The 27,928-nt window shown below is 41.8% G+C and overlaps 1 protein-coding gene, 2 long non-coding RNA genes and 1 pseudogene across 5 annotated transcripts in view; 2 read left to right on the plus strand and 2 right to left on the minus strand.

Moving 5' to 3' along the window:
- LOC109028262 (putative ankyrin repeat domain-containing protein 20A2) overlaps nt 1-2,638 on the minus strand; it is a 43,540-nt gene extending 40,902 nt beyond the window's left edge. The window contains exon 1 of one of the 2 annotated variants that reach the window (XM_055378994.2): nt 208-2,638. In XM_055378994.2, coding sequence (XP_055234969.2) covers nt 208-410 — 203 coding nt within the window. In that variant the 5' untranslated portion in view covers nt 411-2,638. The remainder of the gene's footprint in view (nt 1-207) is intronic. The other variant, XM_055378995.2, reaches the window with a different exon arrangement.
- LOC134756763 (uncharacterized) lies at nt 1,110-14,721 on the plus strand. Of its 2 annotated transcripts, none has more exons than XR_010129865.1 (3): nt 1,110-1,231; nt 2,244-2,373; nt 14,003-14,721. It is a non-coding gene; the product is annotated as an uncharacterized lncRNA (long non-coding RNA). The 2 variants fall into 2 exon arrangements; XR_010129866.1 differs by lacking the exon at nt 14,003-14,721 and adding an exon at nt 9,562-9,995.
- LOC129531867 (uncharacterized) lies at nt 3,972-27,899 on the minus strand. Its single transcript, XR_010129867.1, has 7 exons — nt 27,765-27,899; nt 18,899-19,000; nt 14,847-14,905; nt 10,363-10,437; nt 9,601-9,755; nt 7,649-7,766; nt 3,972-5,982 (listed from the first exon to the last, which is right to left on the minus strand). It is a non-coding gene; the product is annotated as an uncharacterized lncRNA (long non-coding RNA).
- Nucleotides 25,185-25,823, plus strand: LOC101140700 (zinc finger protein 423-like; annotated as a pseudogene).
- Nucleotides 27,900-27,928: the final 29 nt, after the last annotated feature.

Genomic DNA, 27,928 nt, shown 5'->3' on the forward strand with positions numbered 1-27,928 from the left:
GTTAAATCACTCAAATTCTCCAACTGCTCCAGCCAGGGAATTATGAGGGATAGAAAACAGCTGACAGTCCGTTTGGATCTGCCGCTCCGAGGGTGCCCGGCGCCTTGCAAGGCCCCGTCCCAGGGTCTGCGGGGAAGCCGGGCCTGGGGGCCCCCTCCCACCCCGGCCTGAGCCCCGCCTCCCACCCCGGGCTGATCCCCCCGCTACCTGTGCTGCTTGTCCAGGGCGTCCAGGTCTCCGCTCCTGCGCGCCAGGCAGCGCTCCACCTCCGCGGCGTCGCCTTTGACAGCTGCCCTGTGGATCTTCTGCAGTTCGGAGTCCCGGATTCGGTATCCGGAACCCGTGTAGACGTGGTCTATGGAGCCCTGGGCCGTCTGGCCCCTGCGGCTCCCGAAGCCGAATAACTTCATAGTGGTGACTTCTTCTCAGACCCCCAACCACCGGCTCCTGAGCGGGGGCAGCTCCCTGTCACCTTTTCACCACCCCCCTCCCCGACCCCGGCCGACCCAGCCCCAAATCCCCTATCCAACCCCAAAGCCCCGATCCAACCCCAAATCCGCTATTTCAAATCTATGATCTACTCCACAATCCGCGATCCAGCCCGGTCCACCACAGCCTTCAGCAGCGACACTCGCAGCCTCTGACCTCTCAGACCGAGTGAGCCTCGCAAAGCCGTTGGGCGCGCGCCTGCACTGCAGTTGCTGCCGGGCTACCGGAAGACGCTCCCTGGCGGCGCGCGCCAGCAGGTGGGGCTGCAGCTCTGGGCGGGCGCCGATGGGCTCGCCGGTTCTCCTGGGATCGCCGGGGCAGCCCCAGGATCGCAGGCGCGCAGCCAGCCCGGCCTGAGAAGGAGGGCCTGTCTGGCCTTGCAGCCCGCCCCGCTCCTCCTCGGAAGGGAGATAGGGCGCTGGCAAGGGCACTCCGCGGCCGCCTGAGTGGCTTCGCGGATTGTCTGGCTGAACGCTGAGGCTCTGGCCCTGGAGTCTGTGTGGCTAGTGTCAGGTAGCTGGAGAGGCATGGAGGCAGAGTCAGGGGCTGCTCCTTCCCCCACCCGCCCTCACTGCTGCCAGTGCCACACGCGCGGTTTGCAGCTGCAGATCTGGAACTGGCGCAGGATGGCGGAGCTTACCTTGGATGGCCTCAGGGCCGCAGAGCGCACAGCCTACCTGGCCTCAAGGTCCGCTCCTCTTGGACAGCTTTCTGGATCCTGGGCCCTGGCGCTGGGCACTCTGTATCCACACGGATCAAACAGCGGCTGCTGACGGGGCCGGTTGCCTGATTTTGCCGCCTGGGGGTCTGGCCTCAGGATCCACACTACTGCGGGGCGGGCCTGGTCTGGAGTGTCCAGTCACTTGCTGCCAGTGCACCACGTCTAGACTGCAGATGCGGCTCCGATGCCGGCGTGAGCTGGCGGGCCTGGTACCTGATGTCCTCAGGGTCAAGTGCATCGCCCGCCCACTTGAGGGGTTGCTCTGACTTGGCCTCCTCCAAGAACGCAAGGGCCGCCGGGGCTGGCTCTTCGTGGTAACCGGGATGGTACTGAGCAGCAGGTTTTCACCCTGGTGCCGCTGCTGTGCGGACTGCCTGACTTGGGCGCCCAGGCACCTGCCCCAGGGTCCGCGTGGCAGGTGTGCAGGTAGGGTGAGTGGCGCGGAGGGTCGGGGGTTGCTCTGTCATCTCTGCCCGTGTGCAACTTGCAGTTTTGCAGTTTTCTGCAGCAGCTGAGGCGCTGGCGCGGGAAGGCGGAGCTCCCCTGGATGGCGTCAGGTTTGCGGGAACAGAGCACAGCCCACCAGGCCTGAAGGTCCGCTCAGGGGCCATAGTGGTTGAGTTCTCTGTGGAACTGGGATGGGGTGAACGGCCAGTTCCTGTCCTTTCCTTTCACCGCCTGGCCAAGTGCCAGACTTAACCGCTGCCGCCCAGGCATCTGTCTCTAGCGTTGCCGCTACTTGGGTAGAAGTGGGGGTCGGGGTGGGGCGTGGAGCGTCACCGGTTGCCAGGCTAGCACTGTCTTTGCAACATATTCAGATGGCGGCGGGCAGCTCGGGCGCCAGCATGGGCTGGCGGGGCTCCCCTGGACGGCCCTCAGGTCACTCACAGCATTGTCCCAGGACTTCCTCGGCCTGTGCCAGGTGGGCAAGGTACTGGGGGAGCTTCCAAGGCTTCTATCCCAACTCTACCTATTTCTACCTATTTTCTCTCGAGTTATTTTCCCTTTATCTCAGTTTTATTTGCAAAAATAGTATACGCAAAGTACATCGAGTGAATGCACATCAGGCATATAGAAGATCTGGCAGAAACACGTTTTCTGATGCCCATTTCCAGTCAGTATTTGAAAAGAGGCTGCCACGGTTTTGATTCTTTCCACCAAAGGTTAGTTTTGTCTGTTTTCACCATTTATGCAAGTGAAACTATAAATTATATAATTTTTATGTTCACTCACTAAACATGCTTGTGACACATCATTTTGCTCCTATTTATTATTCATTAATTTTATTTTGTAATACTCAATTTCATGACTATACCACAGGTTTGAGGCCTTTGCTTGTTTTGTTTTTAATCCATTCCACTATTGATAGACACAAAAGCAGTTTCTGATTTGAGGCTATCATTAATAAACCTGCTACGAACAAATCAGATATACACATTTTTTTCTGTAATAATATTTTCACTTTTCTTGAGCTTAAGTACATAAGAGTGGATTTTCTGGGTTATAAAATAAGTATATATTCGGCATTGTATGAAATGGGGAGACATTTTCCTAAGTGGTTGTGTCATCTTAAACTGCAATGAAAATGTTTGAGAGAATAAGTTCCACTTTCTAACCAATACTTGATGCTGCCAGTTGTTTTAGTGTTATCCATTCTTATGGGATATAACTGCTGAGTAGCTGTCTGCCTTCTCCCATAACACAGAAAATTGAGGGCCAAGAGGACAGTTTTATTTTCCTATTTGACATCTTCTATTACTTTTTATAGAAGGATGATTTGAGTAGTAAAATTTTCTTTCAATTTTCTAGGTTGTGTCTGAATCTTACTGGGGTTCCTTGTCCTAAACCACATTCAGAAATTTTCACGACCGACTTCTTATCTTTGTCATACCAGGCCAATGAGGGACAGCATTCCTGAGACTTTTTAAGTACTTTGTACGTGTGTGATGGTCTAATAATCATAGCCTTAAAACTTTCTGGCTGGGCATGGTGGCTCACACCTGTAATCCCAGCACTTCGAGAGGCCGAGGCGGGTGGATCACCTGAGGTCAGGAGTTCGAGACCAGCCTGACCAATGTGGAGAAACCCCAACTCTACTAAAAATAAAAAATTAGCTGAGCATGGTGGCACATGCCTGTAATCCCAGCTACTTGGGAGGCAGGAGCTACTTGGGCTGATGCAGGAGAATTGCTTGAACCCATGAAGTGGAGGTTGCAGTTAGCCAAGATCACACCATTGCACTCCAGCCTGGGCAACAAGAGTGAAATTGTCTCAAAAAAAAAAAACAAAAAAAACAAGAATCTCAGACTTCTGGGAGACACTGAATTTGTGAATGTGTACAGCATATCACAATAACTTTTCTTTGAGACCAAGTCTCACTCTGCTGCCCAAGCTGGAGCGCAGTGGTCCACCTCAGCTCACTGCAACCTCTGCCTCCCAGATTCAAGCAATTCTCCTGTCTTAGCCTCTCGAGTAGCTGGGATTACAGGTGCTGCAACCATGCCTGGCTAATTTTTGTATTTTTCGTAGAGACAGGGTTTCACATATTGGCCAGGCTGGTCTCGAACTCCTCACCTCAGATGATCCACCCGCCTCGGCCTCTCGAAGTGCTGGGATTACAGGTGTGAGCCACCATGCCCAGCCAGAAAGTTTTAAGGCTATGATTATTAGACCATCACACACGTACAAAGTACTTAAAAAGTCTCAGGAATGCTTTCCCTCATTGGGACCACAACACCCAGATAATTTTTTTTTTTTTTTTGTAGAAAGAGGAGCCTTGCTATGTTGCCCAAGCTGGCCTCAAACTCCCACCCTCAAAAGATCTGCCCACCTCGACAACCAGAGTAACTGGTTTTACAGGAAAATACCACTATCCCATGATAATTATATTTTATTAATTTTTATTTGCATAGACAGGAGGTCTTGCTATGTTGCCCAGGGTGGTCTCAGACTCCTGGACTCGAACAATTCTCCCATCTGTGCCATCTGTGCCTCCCAAAGTGCTCCCAAAGTGCTGACGCCACAGGCATAAGCCACTGCACCTGGCCCGACTTAAGATGTCTTTAATCTAGCATCCCATACTTCATATAATCAGGAAAAGCAGTAGTGTTTTGTTTTTTTTAATTACCTAGTAATCTCAACAAGAATCAACCATCTCTCACCATTGCCAGGACCCTGGTCAGAACCACTATCATCTCCTACCTGGATGTTGCCACAGCTTGGCCTCCGTGCTTCTACACAAATCTTCCCACAATCTTTCTCAACTCAGCCACCATGGGATGCTTTTAAATCAGTAGACAGTTCGTGTCACCTCTCTGCTCAGAACCCTTCCGCATCTCCCATCTCAGACAGAATAAAAGCCAAAGCCCCAGCAGTAGCCTCCCAGGGCTTACACAATCTGTACTGATCTGAGCCCCACAACTCCCTGGCCTCCTCCCCTACCTTCTCTCCCTCTCTCTGCTCCACAGGCCTCTTTCCCGAGCTTCAGACACACCACGGAGTTCCCTCTTAGCATCTTTATTCTGTTGTTTCTGCCTACAATTCTCTTCCCTCAGTACCTTGGCCAGCTCCTTCCCCTCCTTCAAGTCTTTGCTCAATTTTCACTTAGGAGGCCAATCCTGACCACTCTGTTTAATATTGCTATGTGTCCCCATTCCTGCCATGCTCACTCATTTCTTTTTACTTTCTTTTTTTTTTTTAAAGATATAATCTCGCTGTGTCACTCAGGCTGAAGCACCATGGCACCATGGCACGATCACAACACACTGAGACCTGGAACTCCTAGGTCAAGAAATCGTCCTGCCTCAGCGCCTCTAGTAGCTAAGACTACAAGTGGATGCCACCACACCCGCTAATTTTTTTTTTCCATGTAGACAGGGTATCACTTTGTTGCCCAGGTTTATCTTGAACTCCTGGGCCAAAGCAACCATCCTGCCTCAGCCTCCTAAATAGCTGGAATTATAGGTGTGGGCCACTACCCCTGGCTTCATGTTCATTTCTTCTTGCTGCTGTTACAAACTACCCTACATTGAGTGGCTTAATACACCACAAATCTACTACCGAACAGGTCTGGGGGCCAGAAGTCCAAAATAGGTCTATTAAGGCTAAAGTCAAGGCGTTAGCAGGACTGCATCCCTTCTGGAGGTTCCAGAGAGAATGTGTTCCCTTGCCTTTTCCAGTTGCTAAAGCCACCCCTATTCTTTGGCTCATGGCCCCTAACTGCATCTTCAAAGCCAGAAGCAAAGCATATTCGAATCTCCCTCTGTGACCTGTGCTTGCATCATCAAATCTCCTTCAATTCTGACTCTCTTACCTCCCTCTTTCACTTATAAAGACCTCTTGTGATTGCTGGACACAGAGGCCGGGGCTCACAACCATAATCCCAACAGTTTAGGAGGTCAAAGCAGGAGAAACGCTTGAGGCCAGAAGTTCAGAACTAGCCTGCGAAACACAGTGAGACCCCCTCAATTAAACAACAAAAAGAAGTAAGAAAAAATTAGCTGGGCATGGTGGTATGCATCTGTAGTTTCAGCTACTTGAGAGGCTGTGGTGAAAGGATCGCTTTAGCCCCAGAGTTCAAGACCAGCCTCGGCAACATAACAAGATCCCATCTCTACAAAAAAATACAAAAATTAGCTGGGCATGGATGCTGTGCACCTGTAGTCCCAGATGATTGGAAGGCTGAGGCGGGAGAATTGCTTGAGCCCAGGTGGTTGAGGCTGCAGTTAGGTACGACTGCATCATTGCACTCCAGATTGGGTGAAACAGAGACTCTGTGTTCAAAAGAAAAAGAAAACAAATACACATTTGGTTTCTGCCCCTCGTCCTGGCACAGAGCTTCTCAAGTTCTTATAAAGGCCTTGGTGATAAAGGTGATAGGAGCATCTTTTGTTTGAACATTTGGTCTTAGTCCCAGGTTTCTAACACAAGAGCCTCTAAGACCTTTGGGATCACCATAGTAAGAATGCATTTGGTGATGTTACTGAGATGACTGGGTGACTGAAAGCTCCTAGACAGCTTCAGAAAAAGGGCTGGTTGCCAGAAGAACAAACCATGCAATTGATTAGAGGCTTGGGGCCAGTCTCACCCACTGGGCTCCAGGAAGAAATAGCGGCCTAAGACTGACTTAATCGCCAATGGTCAATGACTTTATCTATCACGACTGCTTAAAGAAGCCTTCGTAAATGCCCTCAACAACTGGATTTGGAGAATGTCTGGGTTGCTGAATACAAGGAAGATACCAGGAAGGTAACATGCACAATAGAGGGCATGGAAGTTCTGTACCCCTCCCGACACACCTTGCCCTGTGTTTTATTTTGTTTTTGTTTTTGTTTTGAGACAGGGTCTGGCTCTGTCTCCCAGCCTAGAGTGCCGTGGCACAATCGTGGCTCACTGTGACCTATGCCTCCCTAGCTCAAGCCCCATCCTCTCATCCTAGCCTCCTGAGTACCTAGAATTACAGGCACTGAGTAGCTAGAACTACAGATCACTGCACCTGGCTAATTTTTAGAAAAATCTTTTTGTAGAGATGCGTTTTCACCATGTTACCCAGGCTGGTCTTAAACTCCTGAGCACTTAAGTGATGCTCCCGCCTCAGTCTCCCAAACTGCTGAAATTACAGGCATGAGCCACTGTGCCCAGCAGGTACATCTCTTTCACTGGCTATTTCTGAGACATATCCTTTAAAATGAACCAGTAAAAGAAAGTAAATCGGTAAGATGCAGTGGCTCAGGCCCATAATCCCAGCATTTTGTGAAGTTGAGGTGGGAGGATCATGTGAGCCCAGAAATTTGAGACCAGCCTGGGCAACATAACAAGACCCCATCTCTACAAAAAATAAAAGAACTTAGCCAGATAGGCTGGTGCGGGCCTGTAGTCTCAGCTATTTGGGAGGCTGAGGTGGGAGGATCACTTGAGCCCAAGAGTCCCACATGCTACAAGTGAGCTTTGATCACACCATTGCATTCCAACCTGGCAACAGACTGAGACCCTGTATCTCAGAAAAAAAGAGAAAATCTGTTTTTCTGAGTTCTGCAAGCTGTCCGAGCAAATGATTCCACCCACCAATGGGGGTCATGAGACCCTGTGTTCTAACTGGTTGGTCAAAACTACATGTAACAACCCAAGACCTGCAATTGGCATGTGGAGTGAGGGTAGACTCCTGGGACTGAGCCACCATCCTGCGGGGTCTGCACTAACTCCAGGGAGTGTCAGGATGCAATTGTGGGATACCCAGTTGGGGTCCAGATTGTCTGAAAATCAGTGTAGAAACTCCACACGCACATTTGGTTAGAGGTGTTTAACCGTAACTACTGTTCACGAAAAAGGTCTACTCATTAGAACTGAAAATCATGAAATTGTAAGTTCTACAAAAATAAATCAACCTTATCTACTGCCCAGTCCTACCAAACTACAGAATGTGAGAACAAAAGGTCTAACCGTGGACTCGAGAGCTGACATTAGGAATGTCACCACCATCCTGCTCTCCAAGGACTCATCTTCAACAGACTCCTCATCTTCAATGGGCAGGGTGGAAACTGCAACTTGTGCCATGATCCTTGCACAAGAAAAGTAGTAAGAAAGTGAGTGTAGAAATCCAGTGTCCTAAACTCACATCCAGAGCTATGAGAGTTTTTCACCGGCTGGATAATTCACAGTTTTCTTGAATCAGGGGAAAAAGAAGACTCAGAAACTAGGAATTCGTTTTGCCCAAAACTCTCATCAGATGGAGAATCCATCCACTAACTTTCTATCTAGTATTATTTCCATTAAGTTAGATCAATATCACTCCCAAAACAAATGCACATGGCACCCAGAATCTGTGCATTTCTCCCAAGTAAAAGAGGCGGCGGACGGGCGCAGTGTCTCATGCCTGTAACCCCAGCACTTTTGGAGGCCAAGGTGGGCAGATCACTTGAGATCAGGAGTTCAACACCAGCCTGGCCAACATGGTGATACCATCTCTACTAAAAATAAAAAAAATTAGCCAGGCGTGGTGGCACGTGCCTGTAGTCCCAGCCTCTTGGGAGGCTGAGGCAGGGGAATCACTTGAACCCAGGAGGCTGTGGTTGCAGTGAGCAGAGATCGCACCACTGCACCTGAGCCTGGGCGACAGAGTGAGACTCTGTCTCAAAAAAAAAAAAAAGGGGTGGGGGGGAAGGAGGCAAGGCACTTTACAACCCAGTGATGGGCTACCACAACTCAACACAGCAAAGAGGTGCCAAGCTCCCTTTCTCCCCTGCACAACCCAACACAGAAGAGTTGGTGCAGTGGAATGAGGCTGGACGGAAAGAAGTTCCTCTTCTTTCCTTTTTTTTTTTTTTTTTTTTTCTGAGATGGAGTCTCGCTCTATCACACAGGCTGGGTGCAGTGGCGCGATCTCGGTCACTGCAACCTCCGCCTCCCAATTTCAACCAATTCTCTGCCTCAGCCTTCCGAGTAGCTGGGATTAGAGGCGCCCGCCACCACACCCAGCTAATTTTTGTTTGTTTATTGGTTTGTTTAGTAGAGACTGAGTTTCGCTATGTTGGCCAGGCTGGTCTTGAACTCCTGACCTTGTGATCCACCTGCCTTGGCCTCCCAAAGTGCTGGGATTACAAGGCATGAGCTGCTGCGCCCAGCCGAGAAGTTCCTCTTCTTACTGAGAAAATAGATCACAGGGCATCAAGTAACACATGAAATTCTTTATAATAAGCAGTATTACTTTTGGAAAACCTTTCCTAATATTTTGGTATCAGCAAAAACCCTCAGATTAATTTCAAACACTATAAAAATACAATACATAAACAGAAAATATTAACTGTCAGCAATGCTATAGAGAAATTGGAAGCTGTATGCGTTGCTTTTTGGAATGTAAAATGGTACAGCCCACTGTGGAAAATGGTTTAGCAGCTCCTTAAAAATATTAAGCACAGAATTATGTGATCCACCAACACCCTTTAAGTGTATATACCCAAAATAACTGAGAGCAGGGACTCAAACAGGTATTTGTACACCCGTTTAACAGCAGCATTATTCACAGTGGCCAAAAGGTAGAACCGACCCTAATGCCCATCAGTAGGTGAATGGATAAAGAAAATGTAATATATACATACACAGAGTATTATTCAGCCATAAAAAGAAAAATATCTGGCCAGATTCAGGGGCTTACACCTGTAATCCCAGTATTTTGGGAGGCCAAGGTGGACAGGTCTCTTGAGCCCCGAATTTTGAGACCAGGCTGGACAATATGGCACATTTGGTTACAAGTGTTTGACCGTAACTACTATTCAAGAAAAATATCTACTCATTGGAACTATAAATCATAAAATTAGAAATTCTACAAAAACAAATCAATCTTATCTACCACCCAGTCCTACCCAATTATAGAATGTTAGAACACAAGGTCTCACCATGGACTCAAGAGCTGATATGAGCAACGTCACCAGCATCCTGCTCTCTGCGGACTCATCTTCAACGGACTCCTCGTCTTCAACAGACTCCTCATCTTCCATGGACTCCTCATCTTCAATGGGCAGGGTGGAAACTGCAACTTGTGCCATGATCCCTGCGCAAAAAATAGTAAGAAATTGAATGGTAGAAATCCAGTATCCTAAACTCACATCCAGAGCTGTGAGTTTTTTTCGCCGGCTGGCAAATTGTTTTTTTTGCATCAGAGAAAAAAATAAAACTTGGTAACTTGGTATTCGATTTGCCCAAAACTCTCATCAGATAGAGAATTCATCCGCTAACTTTCTATCTAGTGTTATTTCCATGAAGTTAGATGAATATCACTCCCAAAATAAATCCACGTGGCAACCAGAATCAGTGCATTTCTCCCAAGAGGAGGTGGCCAAGCGCCCACATCTGTAATCCCAGCATGTTGGGAGGCCGAGGTGGGTGGATCAGGAGCTCAAAAGATTGAGACCATCCTGGCCAACATGATGAAACCCTGGTCTCTACTAAAAATACAAAAAATAGCTGGATGTGGTGGTGTGTGCCTATAATCCCAGCTACTTAGGAGGCTGAGGCAGGAGAATCACTTGAACCAGGGAGTCAGAGGTTGCAGTGAGCTGAGATCGTGCCACTGCACTGCAGCCTGGCGACAAAGCAAGACTCCCTCTAAAAAAAAAAAGAAAAAAACAGCAAAACACAAAATGTCTTTTTCTTCTGACCTTCTTAGCCTTCTGCTGGTACTTCAATTTCTGCTGGTACTGCTTGGTCATTGCCCTCTAAAGAATGATGGCTTCCTAAAAAGAAAATAAACAACATATAATAAACCAATAAAAACTCACATTGAAAGATAAAAAATAATCTAGGTGACGATGCAAGCACTTTCAAGACATAATAGGCCAGGTGCAGTGGCTCACACCTGTAAACCCAGCAGTCTGGGAGGCCGAGGAGGGCGGATCACCTGAGGTCAGGAGTTCGAGACCAGCCTGGGCCAACATGGTGAAACCTCATCTCTACTAAAATACAAGAAATTAGCTGGGCGTGGTGGCGGGTGCCTGTAATCCCACCTACTCGGGAGGCTGAGGCAGGAGAATCACTTGAACCCAGGAGACGAAGGTTGCAGTGAGCTGAGATCACGCCGCTGCACTCCAGCCTGGGTGACGAGAGTGAAACTCCGTCTCATGAAAAAAAAAGAAAAAGACATAATAAACATAAAATATGATTCTATTAACTCTATTAATCCAAATAACGTTTTCTAATTCAGAAGAAATATATAACATGTCTATTTGGTAGCTTAAAAACATTATTTGAAAATACAAATACAGTAGACCCAAGTAGGCTTGGGAATTTAATATTAGTTACTCTAGCCACATGATAAAATTACTGGATATTGGAATCTGAAGAAGCACAACTATGCTTCAAGTACCATGCTCATCTGTCACTGACACACACACATGCACGAGTGTGAATGCTTGCTTTGCTCAGACAATTAACTCTGTACATAAGCTCAGGGTTTGCTGTGGAATGTTCCCTGCTTTCCATTTTCACTATGGTGAAAGTCATGGAAACTCGATCTCCATAATTTAAGCAAACCTGTACTTTAAAGTAACTCATAAGTAAAAATTTAAGGTACTACCTTTAGTGTCAAAAACATTTTAATCCAGGTAACGTAATCTGCCTGCTTCTAAAAACTGGCATATAAAGCAACAGGTCTGTTAGGCAGTCACAAGGTAAACAGGCTCACCCTACTGGAGCAGAAGTTTTACTCACAAATACGAAGGAAATAATCGAAAATATCAGAGTGCCAGCACAAGCTGCCCCCAGTACACATCCTCTGTCCTTAAAGATCTGAACTACTAACATGGAAAAGATTGAAAAACACTGTCTTCAAGTATAAATAAAAACATATTACATTTCAGTAAGAATACATTGTTTAGGGGGAAGGGAAGCAGATGCTCATCTATTTTGTCCTATCTATTGATACCTAAATTCAGAAGCTGTACTGAAAGTAAAATAAAAGTTATAAATACGTCTCTTAACTTTTAAAGAGCAATGATTACAGTCAGAAAAACTCATTTGGTGGCTAGTATTCTTGAATTAAAAGTGCCATACCGAAGTGAAATCTTTTTGGTTTTCAACATCGAGCTTTTTCATGTCACAATTATTTTGGGATTCTTTCCACTTACTGCATGTTGTGAAAACTCACCTGAACTCAAAACTCTAGGTCAATCTATAAACCTGTATCTCGGAATCCATCTTTAATTCATTTGTAAAATACACTTTCTCTGCACACATTTCCTCTCTCCTTTTAACCTTAATATTTGGATTTAGGGAGCATTAAGTTCCTTGACTGTAAAGTCAATGAAAAAAGAGATATGAAGTCAAAGGAATGGGAGAGAATGTACAAGAGGCCAGTAGTTAAAAAGTAAAATTTCAATACAGAATAACAGTTAAGATGGTTGTTCATGTTATTACCCAAACACCAGGGGTTTCGTCCAGGTCCTCCTGCTCACGGGACAGAAAGCCAGTCACTGAGGTGACAAGTACTGCCAAGGAAGAAAGCTTTAACCTGGTGCTGCGGCCCAGGAGCTGGGAGCTCAGTCCCAAATCCATGGGCTTGACTAACAGGAGCAGGAAAGAAACGTAACAATGTGTAAGAGAACAGAAATTAGGGAAGGGCAGGAGGCATGCGGTGCTGTGATCTGCTATGTTTCAGTTATCTGATACTTCCTGAAGGTCTTTTTTTGAGGAGAGAACTCAGATACAACAGATCCAAGTTTCAAGCTTGAACAGCAGGGTCAATTTTGACGTTCATCCAAAAAAACACATCCATCAAAGTGGGTGCATGATGCACTTTCCCATTCAATTGTGTCAATGGAAGCAGTGATTCTGTAGTTCCTCTTTTTTCTTTCAAAATGTGAAATAAACAATTGAATTTATATTATATGCTAAACCTAAAGAAAATACATCTTCTGTACTTGAGGCCAGAAGAGATAGAAGTAAAACTTATTACTAATAGCCTATGAGAGAGTCAAGTTTGGGAACACTATAAAAAACTCAAAAAAAGTAATAAATGCATAAAACTTACAGATTAACAGGTGCTATTTCAGAATTCTTCTAAATACCAAGTATCGACATGACCTTATCAATATTTGCATTACTAACCATACAATAAGAACCTGACTTCTGACTATACTGAGATAAGGGATAAATGTGTACTTTACCTTAAATGGCAAAGTGCATCATGTACCCACTTCGAGATTCACAACAGGGAAAACTGATTTGAAAAATCATTGCTTTTGAAGTTCATTTGTATGTTAAAAAAAGGCCAATACGTTTTCCCTTTTCCACATAGAAAACGAATACTATACTTATAAATACTAAAACACAGTCTGTGGAATACAAGGAACCATTAAATAGGAACAGTACGTAGGAAAATGGAAGTGAAAAGATTATACATTGCAAAGACTTCAGTAGAAGGAGTTTTTCATCAATATCATCAGTTTCAGAAGGGCCTGCTTTGGGATACAAAGACAATACTTCAACAGTAACTCCCCCAAGCTAGACGCAGTGACTTACGCCTGTAATCCCAGTAATTTGGGAGGCCAAGGCAGGCAGATCTCTTGAGGTCTGGAGTTCGAGACAAACCTGGCCAACAGGGTGATACACCGTCTCTACCAAAAAATACAAAAATTAACCAGGTGTAGTGGCATGCACCTATACAGTCCCAGCTATATGGGAGGCTGAGGCCAATGTACTCATTTTTTCATTCCTGCACCCAAGAAACTGCAACCGATCTACTCTGTTAAGAGCAGAGATAAAGGGTTTAGAATCCATATTACATGTAAACTAGAAGAAAAGAATCAGTTTACTATGAACTTGTATGCAGTGTTAGAGAGGAAAGTAGGTCAAGAAGCCATTAAGATACATGAAGGAAGGTCAAATGTTAAAGAAAAGTAGAAATTCAGATTTATTTATGTAGCTCTAGAAGGAAGAACCAGGAACGGTGGAGAATGAATGTAGGAAACATTTTTAGTGAATGAAAGCATGAGATGACAACACAAGCAGCCACCAATGGAACAAACTGATGTGCAACAGCGGATTTGCCGTCACTGAAGCTATCCAGTCTCTGACTGTTGCAGGTATTACAGAGCTATCAAGAGTTTTAGTAGGCGGCTGGGGTTCCTTTCAGATCTGACATGGCATGATGCCAAAATGCTGTACATGTTCTCATCTTTTTCTGGCTCATTTTTTTTTCTCTCTTCAGGTTTCTTAACCTTTTATCTACTTCCCTCTATTAATAATCACCTAAACCATGCACTCAGTCTTCTGAAGTAAATTTCTTTATCTTTCACTTCACAGATAAACATCTTTAATGGATGAAAACACCGCAGGAAAGCCACCTAAGCAGATATGACTTCTCAACTTTTTTTAAGTGATTTCCATTCATCACTAATTCCAAACAAAACAATTGCAAACTACCATAAAATTATTAGAAAGTGAAAATGGGAGGCATTGGTTAAATATGTGTTTTGTATGCTTCACCATGTCCTCAAACATATTTAAAAAGTTAATCCACACTTGCTTTAGATTAAGAAATATGTTAACTATTTCAGGACACTAAGGACCTTACAAATCTGAATTAGCTCAGATTGGCTGCTATCTCCTCAATTATTTTCTGATAAATAAGAAACAAACAGTAAATAGCAACTTCCACAAAATCTACCAGTAGTACACAAGGGCAGCCAAACTTCAAAATTCTTGCCACTCAAACTCTAGATGGTTACTATTTACTAAAATGGAAATAATAAAAAGACTTTTCTCAATCTTGTCCTCCAGAAAGAAAAGCCATAGAGTTCAAACACTAACCAAAAAAAGGGTAAGGAGAAACATTTATATATTGCTGTTCCTTTTATTAGTGTCTTCACATACAACACTCCTCAATTTTAAACAGCACTTTCTTTCAGAACACAAAACCAAGACAAAATGGTAGAAATCAAAGGGTTACATACAGACTTTGATTTAAAAGGCACAACCTTTTCAAAAATGAGAGCTATCGATGGATCACTTATGAGAACAAATTCCCTGGCACTACGATAAACAGAGGTTGGAAAACCATCTTTCCAGGTGCTGTAAAACAGAATCCTCTCATGGTGCAAGAGTCCTAATTCTAGGGGTCTAGGATTATTTTTATTATTATTGTTACCTTTCCCGTTCTGGAAAATCTTCAAGACTCTCTTGTAAATGTCACCAACCCAGCAGGTTCTACAGAAGCAATAAAAGAAAAACATACCCAAAATAAGTTTCAATTTTGAAAACATTATACACACGCGCGCGCACACACACACTCGGTAAAAGAATAGGTCTAACATTGACTATTAAACTAACCAGGAAATACAAAGCCTAGCACTGGAAAATAACAGAATATTGATTGAAAATAATATTCTCCTTACAGTAGAAACTCCTTGTATAAAACTCCTTCAGTAAGACTTCACTAAACGAAACTATACAAATGACAGCACAACACAGGATTTGAGTGCCAGTACTTTTTGGTAAAGTTTTGAAGCTGAATACACTTTAAAAAAAAAAAAAGCATTAAAAAAAGGATGTATAACTGGCACAGCTTATGCAGTAAAGACAAAATTGAATTCAAATTTGTAGACTCCTTTACAAAGAATGGACTTAACCCTACATTCAAACACTGGTGAATAAATACACATTTATGTACTTTATAGTAAACTGAAATGCCACAGATTTAAAAAGAAAATCATTTGCACATCCTCTGGAGTTAGTACAGCTAAGTCTCAGGCTTAGATAGTGGGCAATCACTCTACTTGTTAGTAGCAGTCTTAGCCAGAGAAGAAATTACTGGTTCTAAGAGTTTACAGAACAAAGATGACATATTTTTCAAGGAGCAATAAATTTGGGAAGATCAAAATGGAGTACTATTAATGTAGTCAGTAATTTTAAGAGGATGAGATCCTTTTCTAGGCAGATTTATTTTTTAAAGCTAGTAGTAAAAGAAACAAACAAATCAGCTGGCCAGAAGTAATTTGTCTGATTCAAATCAAAGAACAAACTAAAAAGGCCATGCCATTTCTGTTTTCTTGAATAGAAAAAAGCTCTTAAGAGAGAGATGTCAGGAACTATCAGGGATGACAGTGTACAACCCAGTGAAAGCCTGGCCATCATTTCATTCCTATGCACAATTCCACATTTCTCCTTGTTCTCAGTCAAAAGCAGGAACCACTCAAAAACCATACGGAGCAGTTACAGAAGAAAACAAAATTCTTTGTTAACATGGGTCTTACATTCTTTAGATACCTAACTTTAAGATAAATGGATAACATATTGAAAACTCACAAGTAAGTGGTCAAACAACTCAAACACTAGAGAAGCAATTCTATGAATATAATAGAAAACATCTCTCTTGTCATTCGGTAACTTAGCAGAGAAGTAAGAACATCAAATGTCCTTCATATATACTGAGAGATGCTAAGAGAAATTCATAAATACTGCTGGCAAACCAAGACAAGGCAGAAGAACATGGTTTCTTAGATTAACAAAAAATGCCTTGAAAGCACGTCTGTTAGCTTTCTTTTTCATAACAAGGTAACTTTCATCTCAGAATAGGATACTTTAATCAATCAAATACTTCCCATAATGAAATCACAATATATACTACATTCAGGTCATGGATACTTTATCTAAAACTATACAGAAAGTAATTTCATTCGGAAGGCTTTCAAACATATTTCAGTCTCAAGATCTTCATCAAATATAAAATACACATGTTTAATAACACTGAAAAGTTGGTCCTGATGGAATTCTATTTCATCAATTCTAAAAGGCAGGTTTTTTCACATACTACATTTCTGAAACTGGAATACATCTTTTATAACGGAGATATCTTACCATAGGTCTAGACTAGAGGAGAATTTTCCCAGAGAAGATGTGCATCTGCTTCTGCTGTCGTCTGGGAACACTATCAGCCCGATACCATCTGAATTAATCCTTTGGGGCAGGCCTTTGTGGACCACACTGGTGGTAAGGCTGCACACCCAAAGCTTAGGGCTTGTGGTTCAAATTCTCACAGAAATGTTTTTTTTTTTTTTCTCCATCCTCTATTTAGTGTCAAGGTTGAGACCTGCATGTTTCTTTATGGTCCCTTTTCTGGATAGCCAAGTTAATTTCTCATTTATCCCTGGGTGTACGTACCAGCCTTGTGGGTTAGGTCTCCTACTGAACTCCCTGTCCTGAGTGTTTTTTCCTTCTTAGAGGTATATAATGTAATAGCACTTTTTAAAAATAATCTATGACATCTTAGATTCGATGAAATATGGTACCTTAAGCTTCTCAAGTCTACTGAGTAGGCTCCAGAACTTCTACACAATGACTCATTATACTGCAAACCTCTTTTATTCTCTTTAGTATTTCCTCTTTAAACCATTAGCTTTACATACTGCAGACCAAGAGCAACGTACTGCATTTCTACAAAGAACTTTACTAACATGTACAGTGAAAAAGTCAGAAAATAAAATGTCTAGTTATAATTTATTTCTTCAAATTCCCAATACTTATAATGGCATATACATTTCTAGTTGAAAAAACAAACTTTTAGCTTTTTCCTCAAAGTATCTGAAATCCTAAAATTTAGAAAGCCAAGTTAGTTTTTAGAGAAGACATACATGATTTGACTCCCAGGACAAAAAAGTAAACTCTGTACTACTCAGTTATAATAATTCTACTTAAAACAGCAACTCAGAGTACTGTAAAAACCAAACAAAAAAGACCAATAGTAATAATTCTAACTAGACCTAGAATAGCCAAAAAAAGTAGTCATTTTTTTTTTTTTGACAGAATCTTGCTCTGTCACCCAGGCTAGAGTGCAGTGGCATAATCTCAGCTCAGTGCAACCTCCACTTCCCGGGTTCAAGTGATTCTTGTGCCTCAACCTCCTGAGTAGCTGGGATTACAGGCTCCTGCCACTGCACCTGGCTAATTTTTGTATTTAGTAGAGACGGGGTTTCACCATCTTCACCAGGCTGGTCTGGAACTCCTGACCTCGTGATCCACCACACCTGGCCTTACGTAGTCATCTTTTTAACAAGTCATTACAAATTCTAATTTGATTTTGTGTCTCAGAGGTCCAAATGTTTCTTCATTTTAATATTTCATTCAGTACAGGACACAAAACTGAAATTCAATAAGCTATGAGATAAGTAACTCCATATCAAAGAAGCATATAATTTTCCCTTAAATATCAAAATCCTGATAATTGATTTCATTCTAAAAATTTAACAACGTCCAATAGCAATACATTCAAGGGAGAAGATGCCAAGCACATTGTAATGCAAGAGTAAAAGAAGGATATGAGAAAAATGACCTTAAAATTATTCAAAGACATGTTTTCAGACAATCCTACAACCCAGAACTGAAAAAAAGCCATTTCACTTGACCAGGTTGACATTACCTACTTAGCACAAAGAAACTTTTGACGTGTTCTGGTTTGCATCCACTTGTAGGAAAGGCCACCCATTGACAATAGCTTACATTTATTAAGCATGTATCTTCTTAATATCTATAACTACCCTGTAAGGTAATGGCCATCAATATATTATTTCATAGATGATAAAACTGAAGCTTAGAGGTGTCAAGAAACTTGACCACGGTCATTCAGCTTCTGAGATAAGAGTGGCAATACCAATCTATTATCAGCTGGTCATTACCAGTATTTGCTGGACATTTACTCTTACTGTCTCAGCTGCTATCAGGTTTTGGGGAAGCAAGAATGTTAGGGTTCAATAGAGGAAGGAGGAGATACAAAACTCAGTACAAAAGTTTTTATAAGAGCTCCACAAAGGGCTTACGGGGGGCACAAAAGAGAGGAATGGGTAGAAAAGCAATGTGTCAAGTTGACTTATGCAAATAAACTAGTGAATGTTTCTTTAAATAAAGAGCTTCCAAAATTTATTTCCTAGTCAGTATACTTTCTCTGGTTTTTATTCATGAAAATCTTTTGATGTATACTACAGATTTCGGAGAATATGGGTCCAATTTCAGAGTATGTAAACCCCGCCCCCTTACATTTATAGCACACATTTATGCTTATACACAACATAAGCATAAAATCTAGGTTATCTTGTCGCATCATTACTACTGTTTCAATGTGGTTGGGAGAGGAAGGTTTACGTTAAACACAAAATGTTCCTCACATGTCACTTGACTTGAACTGTTCCCATCAGCAAGAAAACTTACGGTAAGAATGAAAGGAGTTTACTTTTCTCTGTGACTGTTCTAAAGAAGCAGAAGAGCGTTTCATGTTTCTCTGGTTTCCTCGATGAACGTCCCTCAAACAACCTAAAAGAGTTGAAAAATAAAAGAGTGGAAGATGAGTTAAAATGCCTTAATGATTCACAAAACTGCATCCATATTGCTACCACACAATAAAAAGAAATAATTGTTCCAGAACACAATTCTGTAATGATAAGAACTAGAGAATTCGTTTAGATTCAAACGGCATCTGGAGAGAACTGAAACCAACTAGAACCAGACTTCTCCAAAGAACCAGACAGCATTTGCTACCAACCACATTTCTCCAACCTATCTTCCACCACAAAGAAGGCACCATGCACCATCTAGCCCTCCCAGTCAACTGGGGTCAGTCAGTGCACAGCTACTTTCTCAATGGCTAATAACATTTATAATTCATAACGTTACTAGTTTGGTAAGTAACAAAAACAGTATCTGAAAAAAATCCTTATCTGAGTGTTTGTGATGAAATGAGAGTGGAGGGGAATGGGGGAAGGGACACAGGCAGGTATAACAAGATATCACGGCTCAACAATCCTTGTTAATTATACTAGATTCTTTTATGGGCTGAATGTGCCCTCTCAAAATTTATATATTGAATCTTTAAGCCCTAATGTAGCTAAATTTGGAGACAAGGCCTGTGAGGAGGTAGTAACAGTTAAATGAGGTCACAGGGGTGGGACTCTAATCTGATAGAACTGGTGTCATTTTAAGAAGAGGTGGTGAGACTAAGGTACTCTCACACTCTGCCACGTGAGAACAAGACGCTAGCCAACCTATAAGCCAGGAAGAAAGCCCTCATCAGGAACCGAAGCAGCAGCACCCTGATCTGCAGCTTCTAGCCTCCAGAACCGTGAGAAAATAAATTTCTGTTGTTTAAGCCACCGAGTTCTATGGTATTTTATTATGGCAGCCCAAGCTGACTAATAGAGATCCTTGGCATGGTAACCAAAACAGTGCCTACCCTGTGTCATCTAGTTTTCAGCAACCTGGACTTGGATTACTTAATTCAGTTTCCTCTGAAATGATGTGGCATTGTTATTGGTAACATGTAATTCAGTTTATTCTGAGAAAAGAAAAGCAGGGCGTTAAAAGCACTGTCACCCGAGTAAGTAGTTCATTAAAAGATTTCTAACACAAAAGCATGCTTTTGAGTATCAGATCTAGCTTTCCAAAGGCATTTAAAAATTATAGAGACTCAGTGGCCATGAATGATGAGGTACTCTTCATCTGCCTCTAGTCACGTGCTCTAACTTTAAAACCAGAGACCAGACCCTTCAAGTAAAGTCCACGTTAGTAAGTGCTGAAATGGGTAATTATTTTTCATGATTACAAGAGTAAGCTTATGTAACTACGCTGAGAGAAAAGTTAATTCCATGAGAAAATCCCATTGAGCTACTGAAACAAATTAGGAAAAGGAAATGCAGATTTCAAATGGTTCCGTTTTCAACGATCTGAAATCTGTATTCAGGGTCAATTTCTGGAAAAACAGTTTATATGAGTATTTACTTCATAATAAGAATACTTATGTAGGCTAGTATTTTAACCAAATCTAAAATCAGATCTCTTTTTAAAAAGTTTAAGACATCCTGTGTGATAATTTTTCTTTATTTAAAAGAACCTATCCTTCTAAAATATTTAATACGCATACTCTTATAATCCAGTCGCCAGCTTAAACAGGGTACAGATTAAATAAGATAGTATTTATTTCTAAATGGATTCTAAATGGATTAAAACTCAATAAAATGGACATTTTATGGAGTGAATGGAGAGATCTAATACATCTGGCAAGTCAGTTAAGAGATCTTCTGCCATTTTTGTTGACATGGAATAGTTTAATAAAGTCACATGTAATACCGTGAAGCTCTGTAAAGAAATTTTAACCTAGCCTATTTGTTTAAAGGAGATGTTAACAATTCATGCTCCCTTGAACCACTTCATTTTTGCTTTTAGGACAGGAGTGTTCATTAACACACACAATCAATTACTGAAATAAATATTATCAAGCAGTAACCAAAAAATTCAACGTAAGGCTATCATACCCAAACTCAAATATCCAGCAGCCAATTTAACTAATCCATGCCTCCTTGGCAAAAGTGTATGGATATTACCTTTTCCTTGTGATAGTAAAACCTACCCATTTTCTTACCTCACCCAGTATCAGGTTTTACGTTTCCACAAATAAGCCAGACAATGAACATACTGTGTAGAAATCTTGAGCTCTTAATCAAAAAGTACTCACCGAGTTGTATCTAAATAATTGGCTACAATGATCTAAAACACACAGTTATATCTGGATCATTTGCTACAATTATCTAAAACCACTTTATTTACATCTTAGTATTAATCACAGGACAAAAACGCTAATATTTTCAGAACTACAGCCAGTGTTGCTATCTGGCCCAGGCAACATGTCTTCAAAACCCCATGATACTATGTGTTTGCCCCCAAGTAAACAGGAGGGAGATCCAGGCGCCCCTTCCAAAAGCAATAGCTTAGAGGAGACAAAGAAAATCAAAGACACTGAGACGATTCATGTTAGTAAAAAGTGAACCTGCCACCCCAAACAGCAGAAAACAAAATCTGAAAGCTAAGATGTATAATATGTAATGTATTATTCACAAAATTTATTCGCAGTATCTTTAATTACAAAACCGTGTTTCTAGAAATGTTACAGTAAAATTATATGTGTGTAAAGTGTATCTATTTTATGTGTACATTTGTGTGTGTGAGAGAGAGAGGGGATTATGAATTAGGAAGAGTATGTACCAAAACATTAGAAGTAGTTATCCTTGGGTAATGAGATTATGAATGATTTTCACTTTCCTCTTCATACCTTAACATATCATCTCAAAATTTACAATCAGAATTCATTATAAGCTATTGTATTTTTATTTATTTATTTTGTCAGACATGGTCTCACTCTGTCACCCAGGCTGGAGAGTGCAGTGGCACGATTTCAGCTCACTGCAACCTCGGCCTCCCAGGCTCAAGCAGTCCTCCCACCTGAGCCTCCTGAGTAGCTGAGACCAATCAAAATTAAGTTCTCTTCGGTTTAAAGTAACTTGTTGTAATTATGTTGTTTAGCCTCATGGTAACCAGAAAACAAAAATCAATAGACACCCTAAACATGAAAAGCAAGTTATTAAAACACACCACCAGAAAAAATTACTTTACTACAAATAAAGACAGGAGGAAAGGCAAGGAGAAAAGCAAAAAAAAAGAATAAATAAAAAGAGAGATCAGAGAGAAAAAAAGAGGAAGGGAGAAAGAACAAAAGAAAAAGTAGCAAAACAATCAAAAAAGTAAAATATGGCATAGTATGTTTTTACCTGTAATAATCCTGAATATACACGAATTAAGACAAGAGTGGCTGAATGGATTAAAAGACCCAATTATGTACTGCCTACAAGGAACTCAGTTCACCTATAAAGACATACACAGACAAAGTGAAGGAATGATAAAAGATAGCCCACACAAACGGAAACAAAAAAAGGAGTAGCTATACTTAGATAAAATAGCCTATAAGTCAAAAAAAGAAAAAGATCATTATATAATGAGAAAAAACAGTAGCCGTTAAATGCATATGCAACCAACACTCAAGCACCTAAATACAGATGCAAATATTAACAGGCTTTAAAAGACAGATGGACTGCAATGCAATAATAGAGTACGTCAACACTCCACTGTAATCAACACCCCACTATCGTGAACGGACAGATCATCCAGACAACAAAACATCATCAGTTAAACTGTAATCTATACAGAATGGACCTAACAGACATTTACACAGCCTTTCACTCTGCAACTGCACAATGCTCATTCTACTGAGTGGCACATCGATTATTCTACAGGACAAACTATGCGTTAGGCCAAAAAAACAAGTCACAACACATTTTTTTTTTTTTTTTTGAGGTGGAGTCTTCCTGTGTCTCCCAGGCTGGGGTGCAGTGGCACTATCTCGGCTCACTGCAAGCTCCGCCTCCCGGGTTCACGCCATTCTCCTGCCTCAGCCTCCCAAGGAACCCGCCACCACGCCCGGCTAATTTTTTGTATTTTTAGTAGCGACGGAGTTTCACTGTGTTAGCCAGGATGGTCTCGATCTCCTGACCTTGTGATCCGCCCACCTCAGCCACCCAAAACATTTTTAAAAACTGAATTCATATCAAGTATCTTTTCTGACCACAATCGAATAGTATTAGAAATCAATAACAGAACTTTAAAAACTGTATAAATATACGGAAATTAAAATACACACTCATGAACCGGTAAACGAAATGAAAAACATACAAAGGAAATTAAATATTTATTGAAACAAGAATAGAAACATAACAAATCCTGTGGGACGCAGCAAAGGCAATTCTAAGAGGAAAAGTGCATAGCTATAAATGCCTCCATCAGGAAAGTAGGAAGATCTCAAACAGCCCGACAGTACACCTCCAGTAATGAGAAAAACAAGAACAATCAAATGCTAGAATTAGCAGAAAAAATATCATAAAAATTAGAGAAGAAATTTTAAAAATAGAAACAAAAAATACAAAAAGTCAATGAAACAAAGAGCTGGGGTGTTTTAGAAAAAAATCAAAATTGACAAGCTTTAACTAGATGAAGGATAAGAAAAAGAAAACAAAATCATAAAGAAGACATTACAATTGATAACCCTGAAATACGAAGCATTTTAAGAGGTTACTAAAAACATCTATATACAAGTTGAGAAATCTAGAAGTGAATAAATTTTTAGACACAACGAATTCCCAAAATAGAATGATAAAAAAAAAATAAAAAACCTGAACAGACCAATACTGAGCAATGCAATTAAAGCAGTCGTAAAAAGTCTCCTGGCAGAGAAAAACACAAGAATCATGGTTTTCCTGCTGAATTACCAAACATTTTTAAAAGAGTTAATATCGATTTTACTCAAAATATTCCCCATAAAATGAAGAGAAAGAAAGGCTTCCAAATTTGTTCTATGAGGACAGCATGACCCTGGTACAAAAACCAGACCAGAACACAACACAGAAAGAAAACCACAGGCAAATATCCCTGATGAACAGAGGTGCAAGAAATCCTCAACAAAATACTTCAAAATTGCATTTGACAACACACTAAAAAGATGATGTGCCATGACCGAGTGGATTTCATCCCAGGAAAATGAGGATGATTCAATAAACACAAATAAATAAATATGCGACATCACATTCAGCAAATCAAGAACAAAAACCACATAGTCATTTCAGTAGATGCTGAAAAAACTAAAAATCAACATTCCTTCATGATAAAAACTCAACAACATGAGTACAGAAGGAACATATCTCAGCGCAATAAAGGCCATATATGACAAACCCACAGCTAACATAATAAGGCAAAGTTAAAAGCTCTTCCTCTAATATCTGGAACAAGTATGGCTGCTACTTTTACACCACTTTTATTCACCATAGTACTGGAAGTCCTAGCTAGAGCAATTAGACAGGAGAATGCAATAAAAGGCATCCGAATTGGAAAAAAAGGAGTCAAATTGTCTGTTTCCAGGTGACATGAACATATATAGAAAGAACCCTAAAGATTCCACAAAAAACCTACTAGAAATAAATTTAATCAAGTTCCAAAATACAATATCAAAATATAAAAATGAACAGTACACCAATGCACCAGTAGTGAAATACCTAAGAAAGAAATCAAGAAAGCTATTTCATTACCAAAAAAATGGTATCTAGGAATCAACTTAACCAAAAAGGCAAGAGATCCCAAAATGAAAACTTCATAAAACATAGACGAAAGATATTAAAACAGACACAAGTAAATGGAAAGATATCCCACGTCCATGCACTAGAAAAATGTTAAAATATATGTATCACCCAACGTGATCTACAGAATCAATGCAATCCGTGTTCGATTACAAGACATTCTTCATTGAAATTGAAAAAGAATCTTAAAATTCACATGGAAGTTCAAAATACCTCAGATAGACAAAGGAATCTGGAATAGAAAGAAAAGCGGGAGGCATCACACTACCTGATTTCAAAATATACTACAAATCTATAGTAAGCATGGTACTATCAAAATAGTATGGTACTATCAATAAAAGGGGTGGGAGAGAGACAGAGGTGAACGAATGACAGACAAGTGAAACAGAATAGAGAAGTCAGAAATAAATTCAGGCGTTTACGGTCAATTCATTTTTAACAAAGGCCCCAAGAACACACATTCGGGAAGGACAATCTCTTCAATAAACATGCAGGTGGACCACCGTGACCTCACGCCGGAGACCAGTGGGCCCTGGAAAGGCACCCAGACGTCACCAGTGCCCCGGAAAAAGACATACCAGTGCATCAAGTGCCAGATGACCTTCGAGAACGAGAGAGAGATCCAAATCCACGTTGCCAACCACATGATTGAGGAAGGCATCAACCACGAGTGTAAGCTGTGCAACCAGATGTTCGACTCCCCGGCCAAGCTCCTCTGTCACCTCATTGAGCACAGCTTCGAGGGCATGGGCGGCACCTTCAAATGCCCTGTGTGTTTCAGTCTTCGTCCAGGCCAACAAGTTGCAGCAGCACATCTTTGCCGTGCACGGGCAGGAGGACAAGATCTACGACTGCTCACAGTGCCCTCAGAAGTTCTTCTCCCAGACCGAGCTGCAGAACCACACGATGAGCCAGCACGCACAGTGAGGGATCGCTCAACAGGACACCTCTCCGCAGAAGGCTTGCCGGAGACGCCGTGGGGAGGGCCATTCGAACATTACATCCAATCAAAGTGTCATTTGCAACCCAGATGTAAAACTCTAATGATTTGGCCATGAGGTGCTGCTATTATAAGCAGCTGGAAATGAATATTAATGGCAGAGATTAAAAGTATTCCATGCTCAGTATTTTTTATTGTCCTGCTACAGCTAGTGTGCTTTGAGTTTCCGCCGCAGACTACATTTCTAGAGTTAGAGAAACCTGCTTTTTAAGGCTATTGTCCTTTGTTCCTTCATGTATTATATTGATAGTTTTTAAAAAAGAATTAGTGTGATTTTTTTCCTTTGCTTCTTTTTTTTCTTTCTTGTTTTTCTCCCCCCCCCCCACCCCCTTCGGTTAACTACTTTTTAATTGCAATTCTAGGTAATTGTGCATCGTGATGTGATTGCTTGGCTATTGTCTGAATATTTCCTTTTAATTTTTTAATTAAAGACTAATGCTTTGATTGGATTTGCCAGTTCACCGGACAGTGATTAAAACTATGTAATGAATATTAAAAAAAACTGTATTAGGAAAACCCAACACCCACACGTACAAGAATACATCTAGGCCATTATCCTTACCATATGCAAAAATCTACTCAAAATAAAGATTTAAATGCAGGACCTGAAACTATTAAACTACCAGAGAAGAGAACAGGATAAATGCTTCATGAAATTGGTTAGGACAAGGAATTTTCAAATAGACATCAAAAGCACAAGCAACAAAAGCAAAGATGTAATTACATTAAACTTAAAACCTTTTCCAAAACAGAATAAGCAATCAGTATAATGAAGACAGAACCCAGAGAATGGAAGAAAGTATTTGCAAACTATGCGTCAGGCAAGAGGTTAATACATAAAATACCTAAAGAACTCAAACTACTCAAGAGTGAAAATACAAATAATCTTATTTTTAAAAATCTACCCAAAACCTTTGTCCCCCACCATTTCCCCACCTTCTTTTCCTGACCGCATTTGGCCCTCTCCTTCTCACCACCGTTTCTCTTCCTCTATCTATCCCCAAACTTTCTCACCGTTTTCTCCCCACCATCATTTTGCAAAGCCGTCTCTACTCTCCCGCTCACCACGCTTTTCCCCATCCATCTACCCAAACACTTTCTCCCGTTTTTTCCCACCGTATTTTCCCCTTCTCTCTGGCCACCCTTTTTCCCCCTCCCGATGTCATCACGCCCTTTTGCTCCTTCATCTACGCAAAAACATTGTCCCCCATCTTTTCCCAAAACCTTTTCCCTACTCCTGCTGCTCACCATCCTCTTTTCCCCCTTCATCTACCCAAAAACTCTTTTCCTCATCGTCTTTCCCCCCGCACCTCCTTGCCACTCTCTTTCCCTTCTCCATCTACCCAAAAACATTTCTCCACCATCTTTTCTCAAGGCCTTCTCCCCACTCCTGCTCACCTCCTTTCCCCCCTCCATCTACCCCCCAAAATTTCCCCATCTTTTCAGTCTTCCCCCCCTTCCCACTCGTCCTCTTCTCTCCCCTATCCTGCTTGCCACCCTCTTTTTAGCCCTCCATCTACCCCAAACTATTTTCCCGTCTTTTTCCCAACCTTCTTTCCCTGCTCCCTTCTCGCCACCCTCTGTGCTCCTCCTCTTCACCCTCTTTCCCCCCTCCAACTACTCACTTTTTACCCACCATCTTTTCTTTCTCCACCATCTTTCTTTTCTGCCACTGTCTTTTCACAAAACTTTGTCTTCCTCCCGCTGGTTACCCTCTTTTTTCCTTCCCCCACTTGCTATCTTCTTTTGCTCCTCTATCTACCCAAAAACTTTTCTCCCCACCGTCTTTTCACAAAACCTTCTCTCCCTACTGCTCGCCCGTTGTCCCCCCTCACCACTCTCTTTCCTCTTCCCAATTGCCACCCTCTTTTCCCCCTTCATCCACCCATAAACTTTCTACCCACCGTCTTTCTGCAAAACCATCCCTCCCTCCCGCTCTGCACCATTCTTCCACCTCCATCTACCCAAAAACTTTTTTCCCCATCTTTTCCCCATCGTCTTTTTGCAACGCCTTCTCCTCCTCGCTATCCTTTTCTCCCTTTGCACTAACACCACACTCTGTACTCACCTCTATCTATCCCAAAACTATTTTCATCCTCTGTACCCCTCCAGCCGCGCTGCAACCTCCAGCGCCACCACCAACCGCAGCGAGGCGAGCTGCGCCGCAATGCTCAACAAGAAGACACGGAAACGTAAAAAAAACCCTGACCGCCCTTCAGCATTATATATATA

This window comes from Gorilla gorilla, chromosome 12, assembly GCF_029281585.2.
Source record: "Gorilla gorilla gorilla isolate KB3781 chromosome 12, NHGRI_mGorGor1-v2.1_pri, whole genome shotgun sequence".
NCBI classification, from domain to species: domain Eukaryota; kingdom Metazoa; phylum Chordata; class Mammalia; order Primates; family Hominidae; genus Gorilla; species Gorilla gorilla.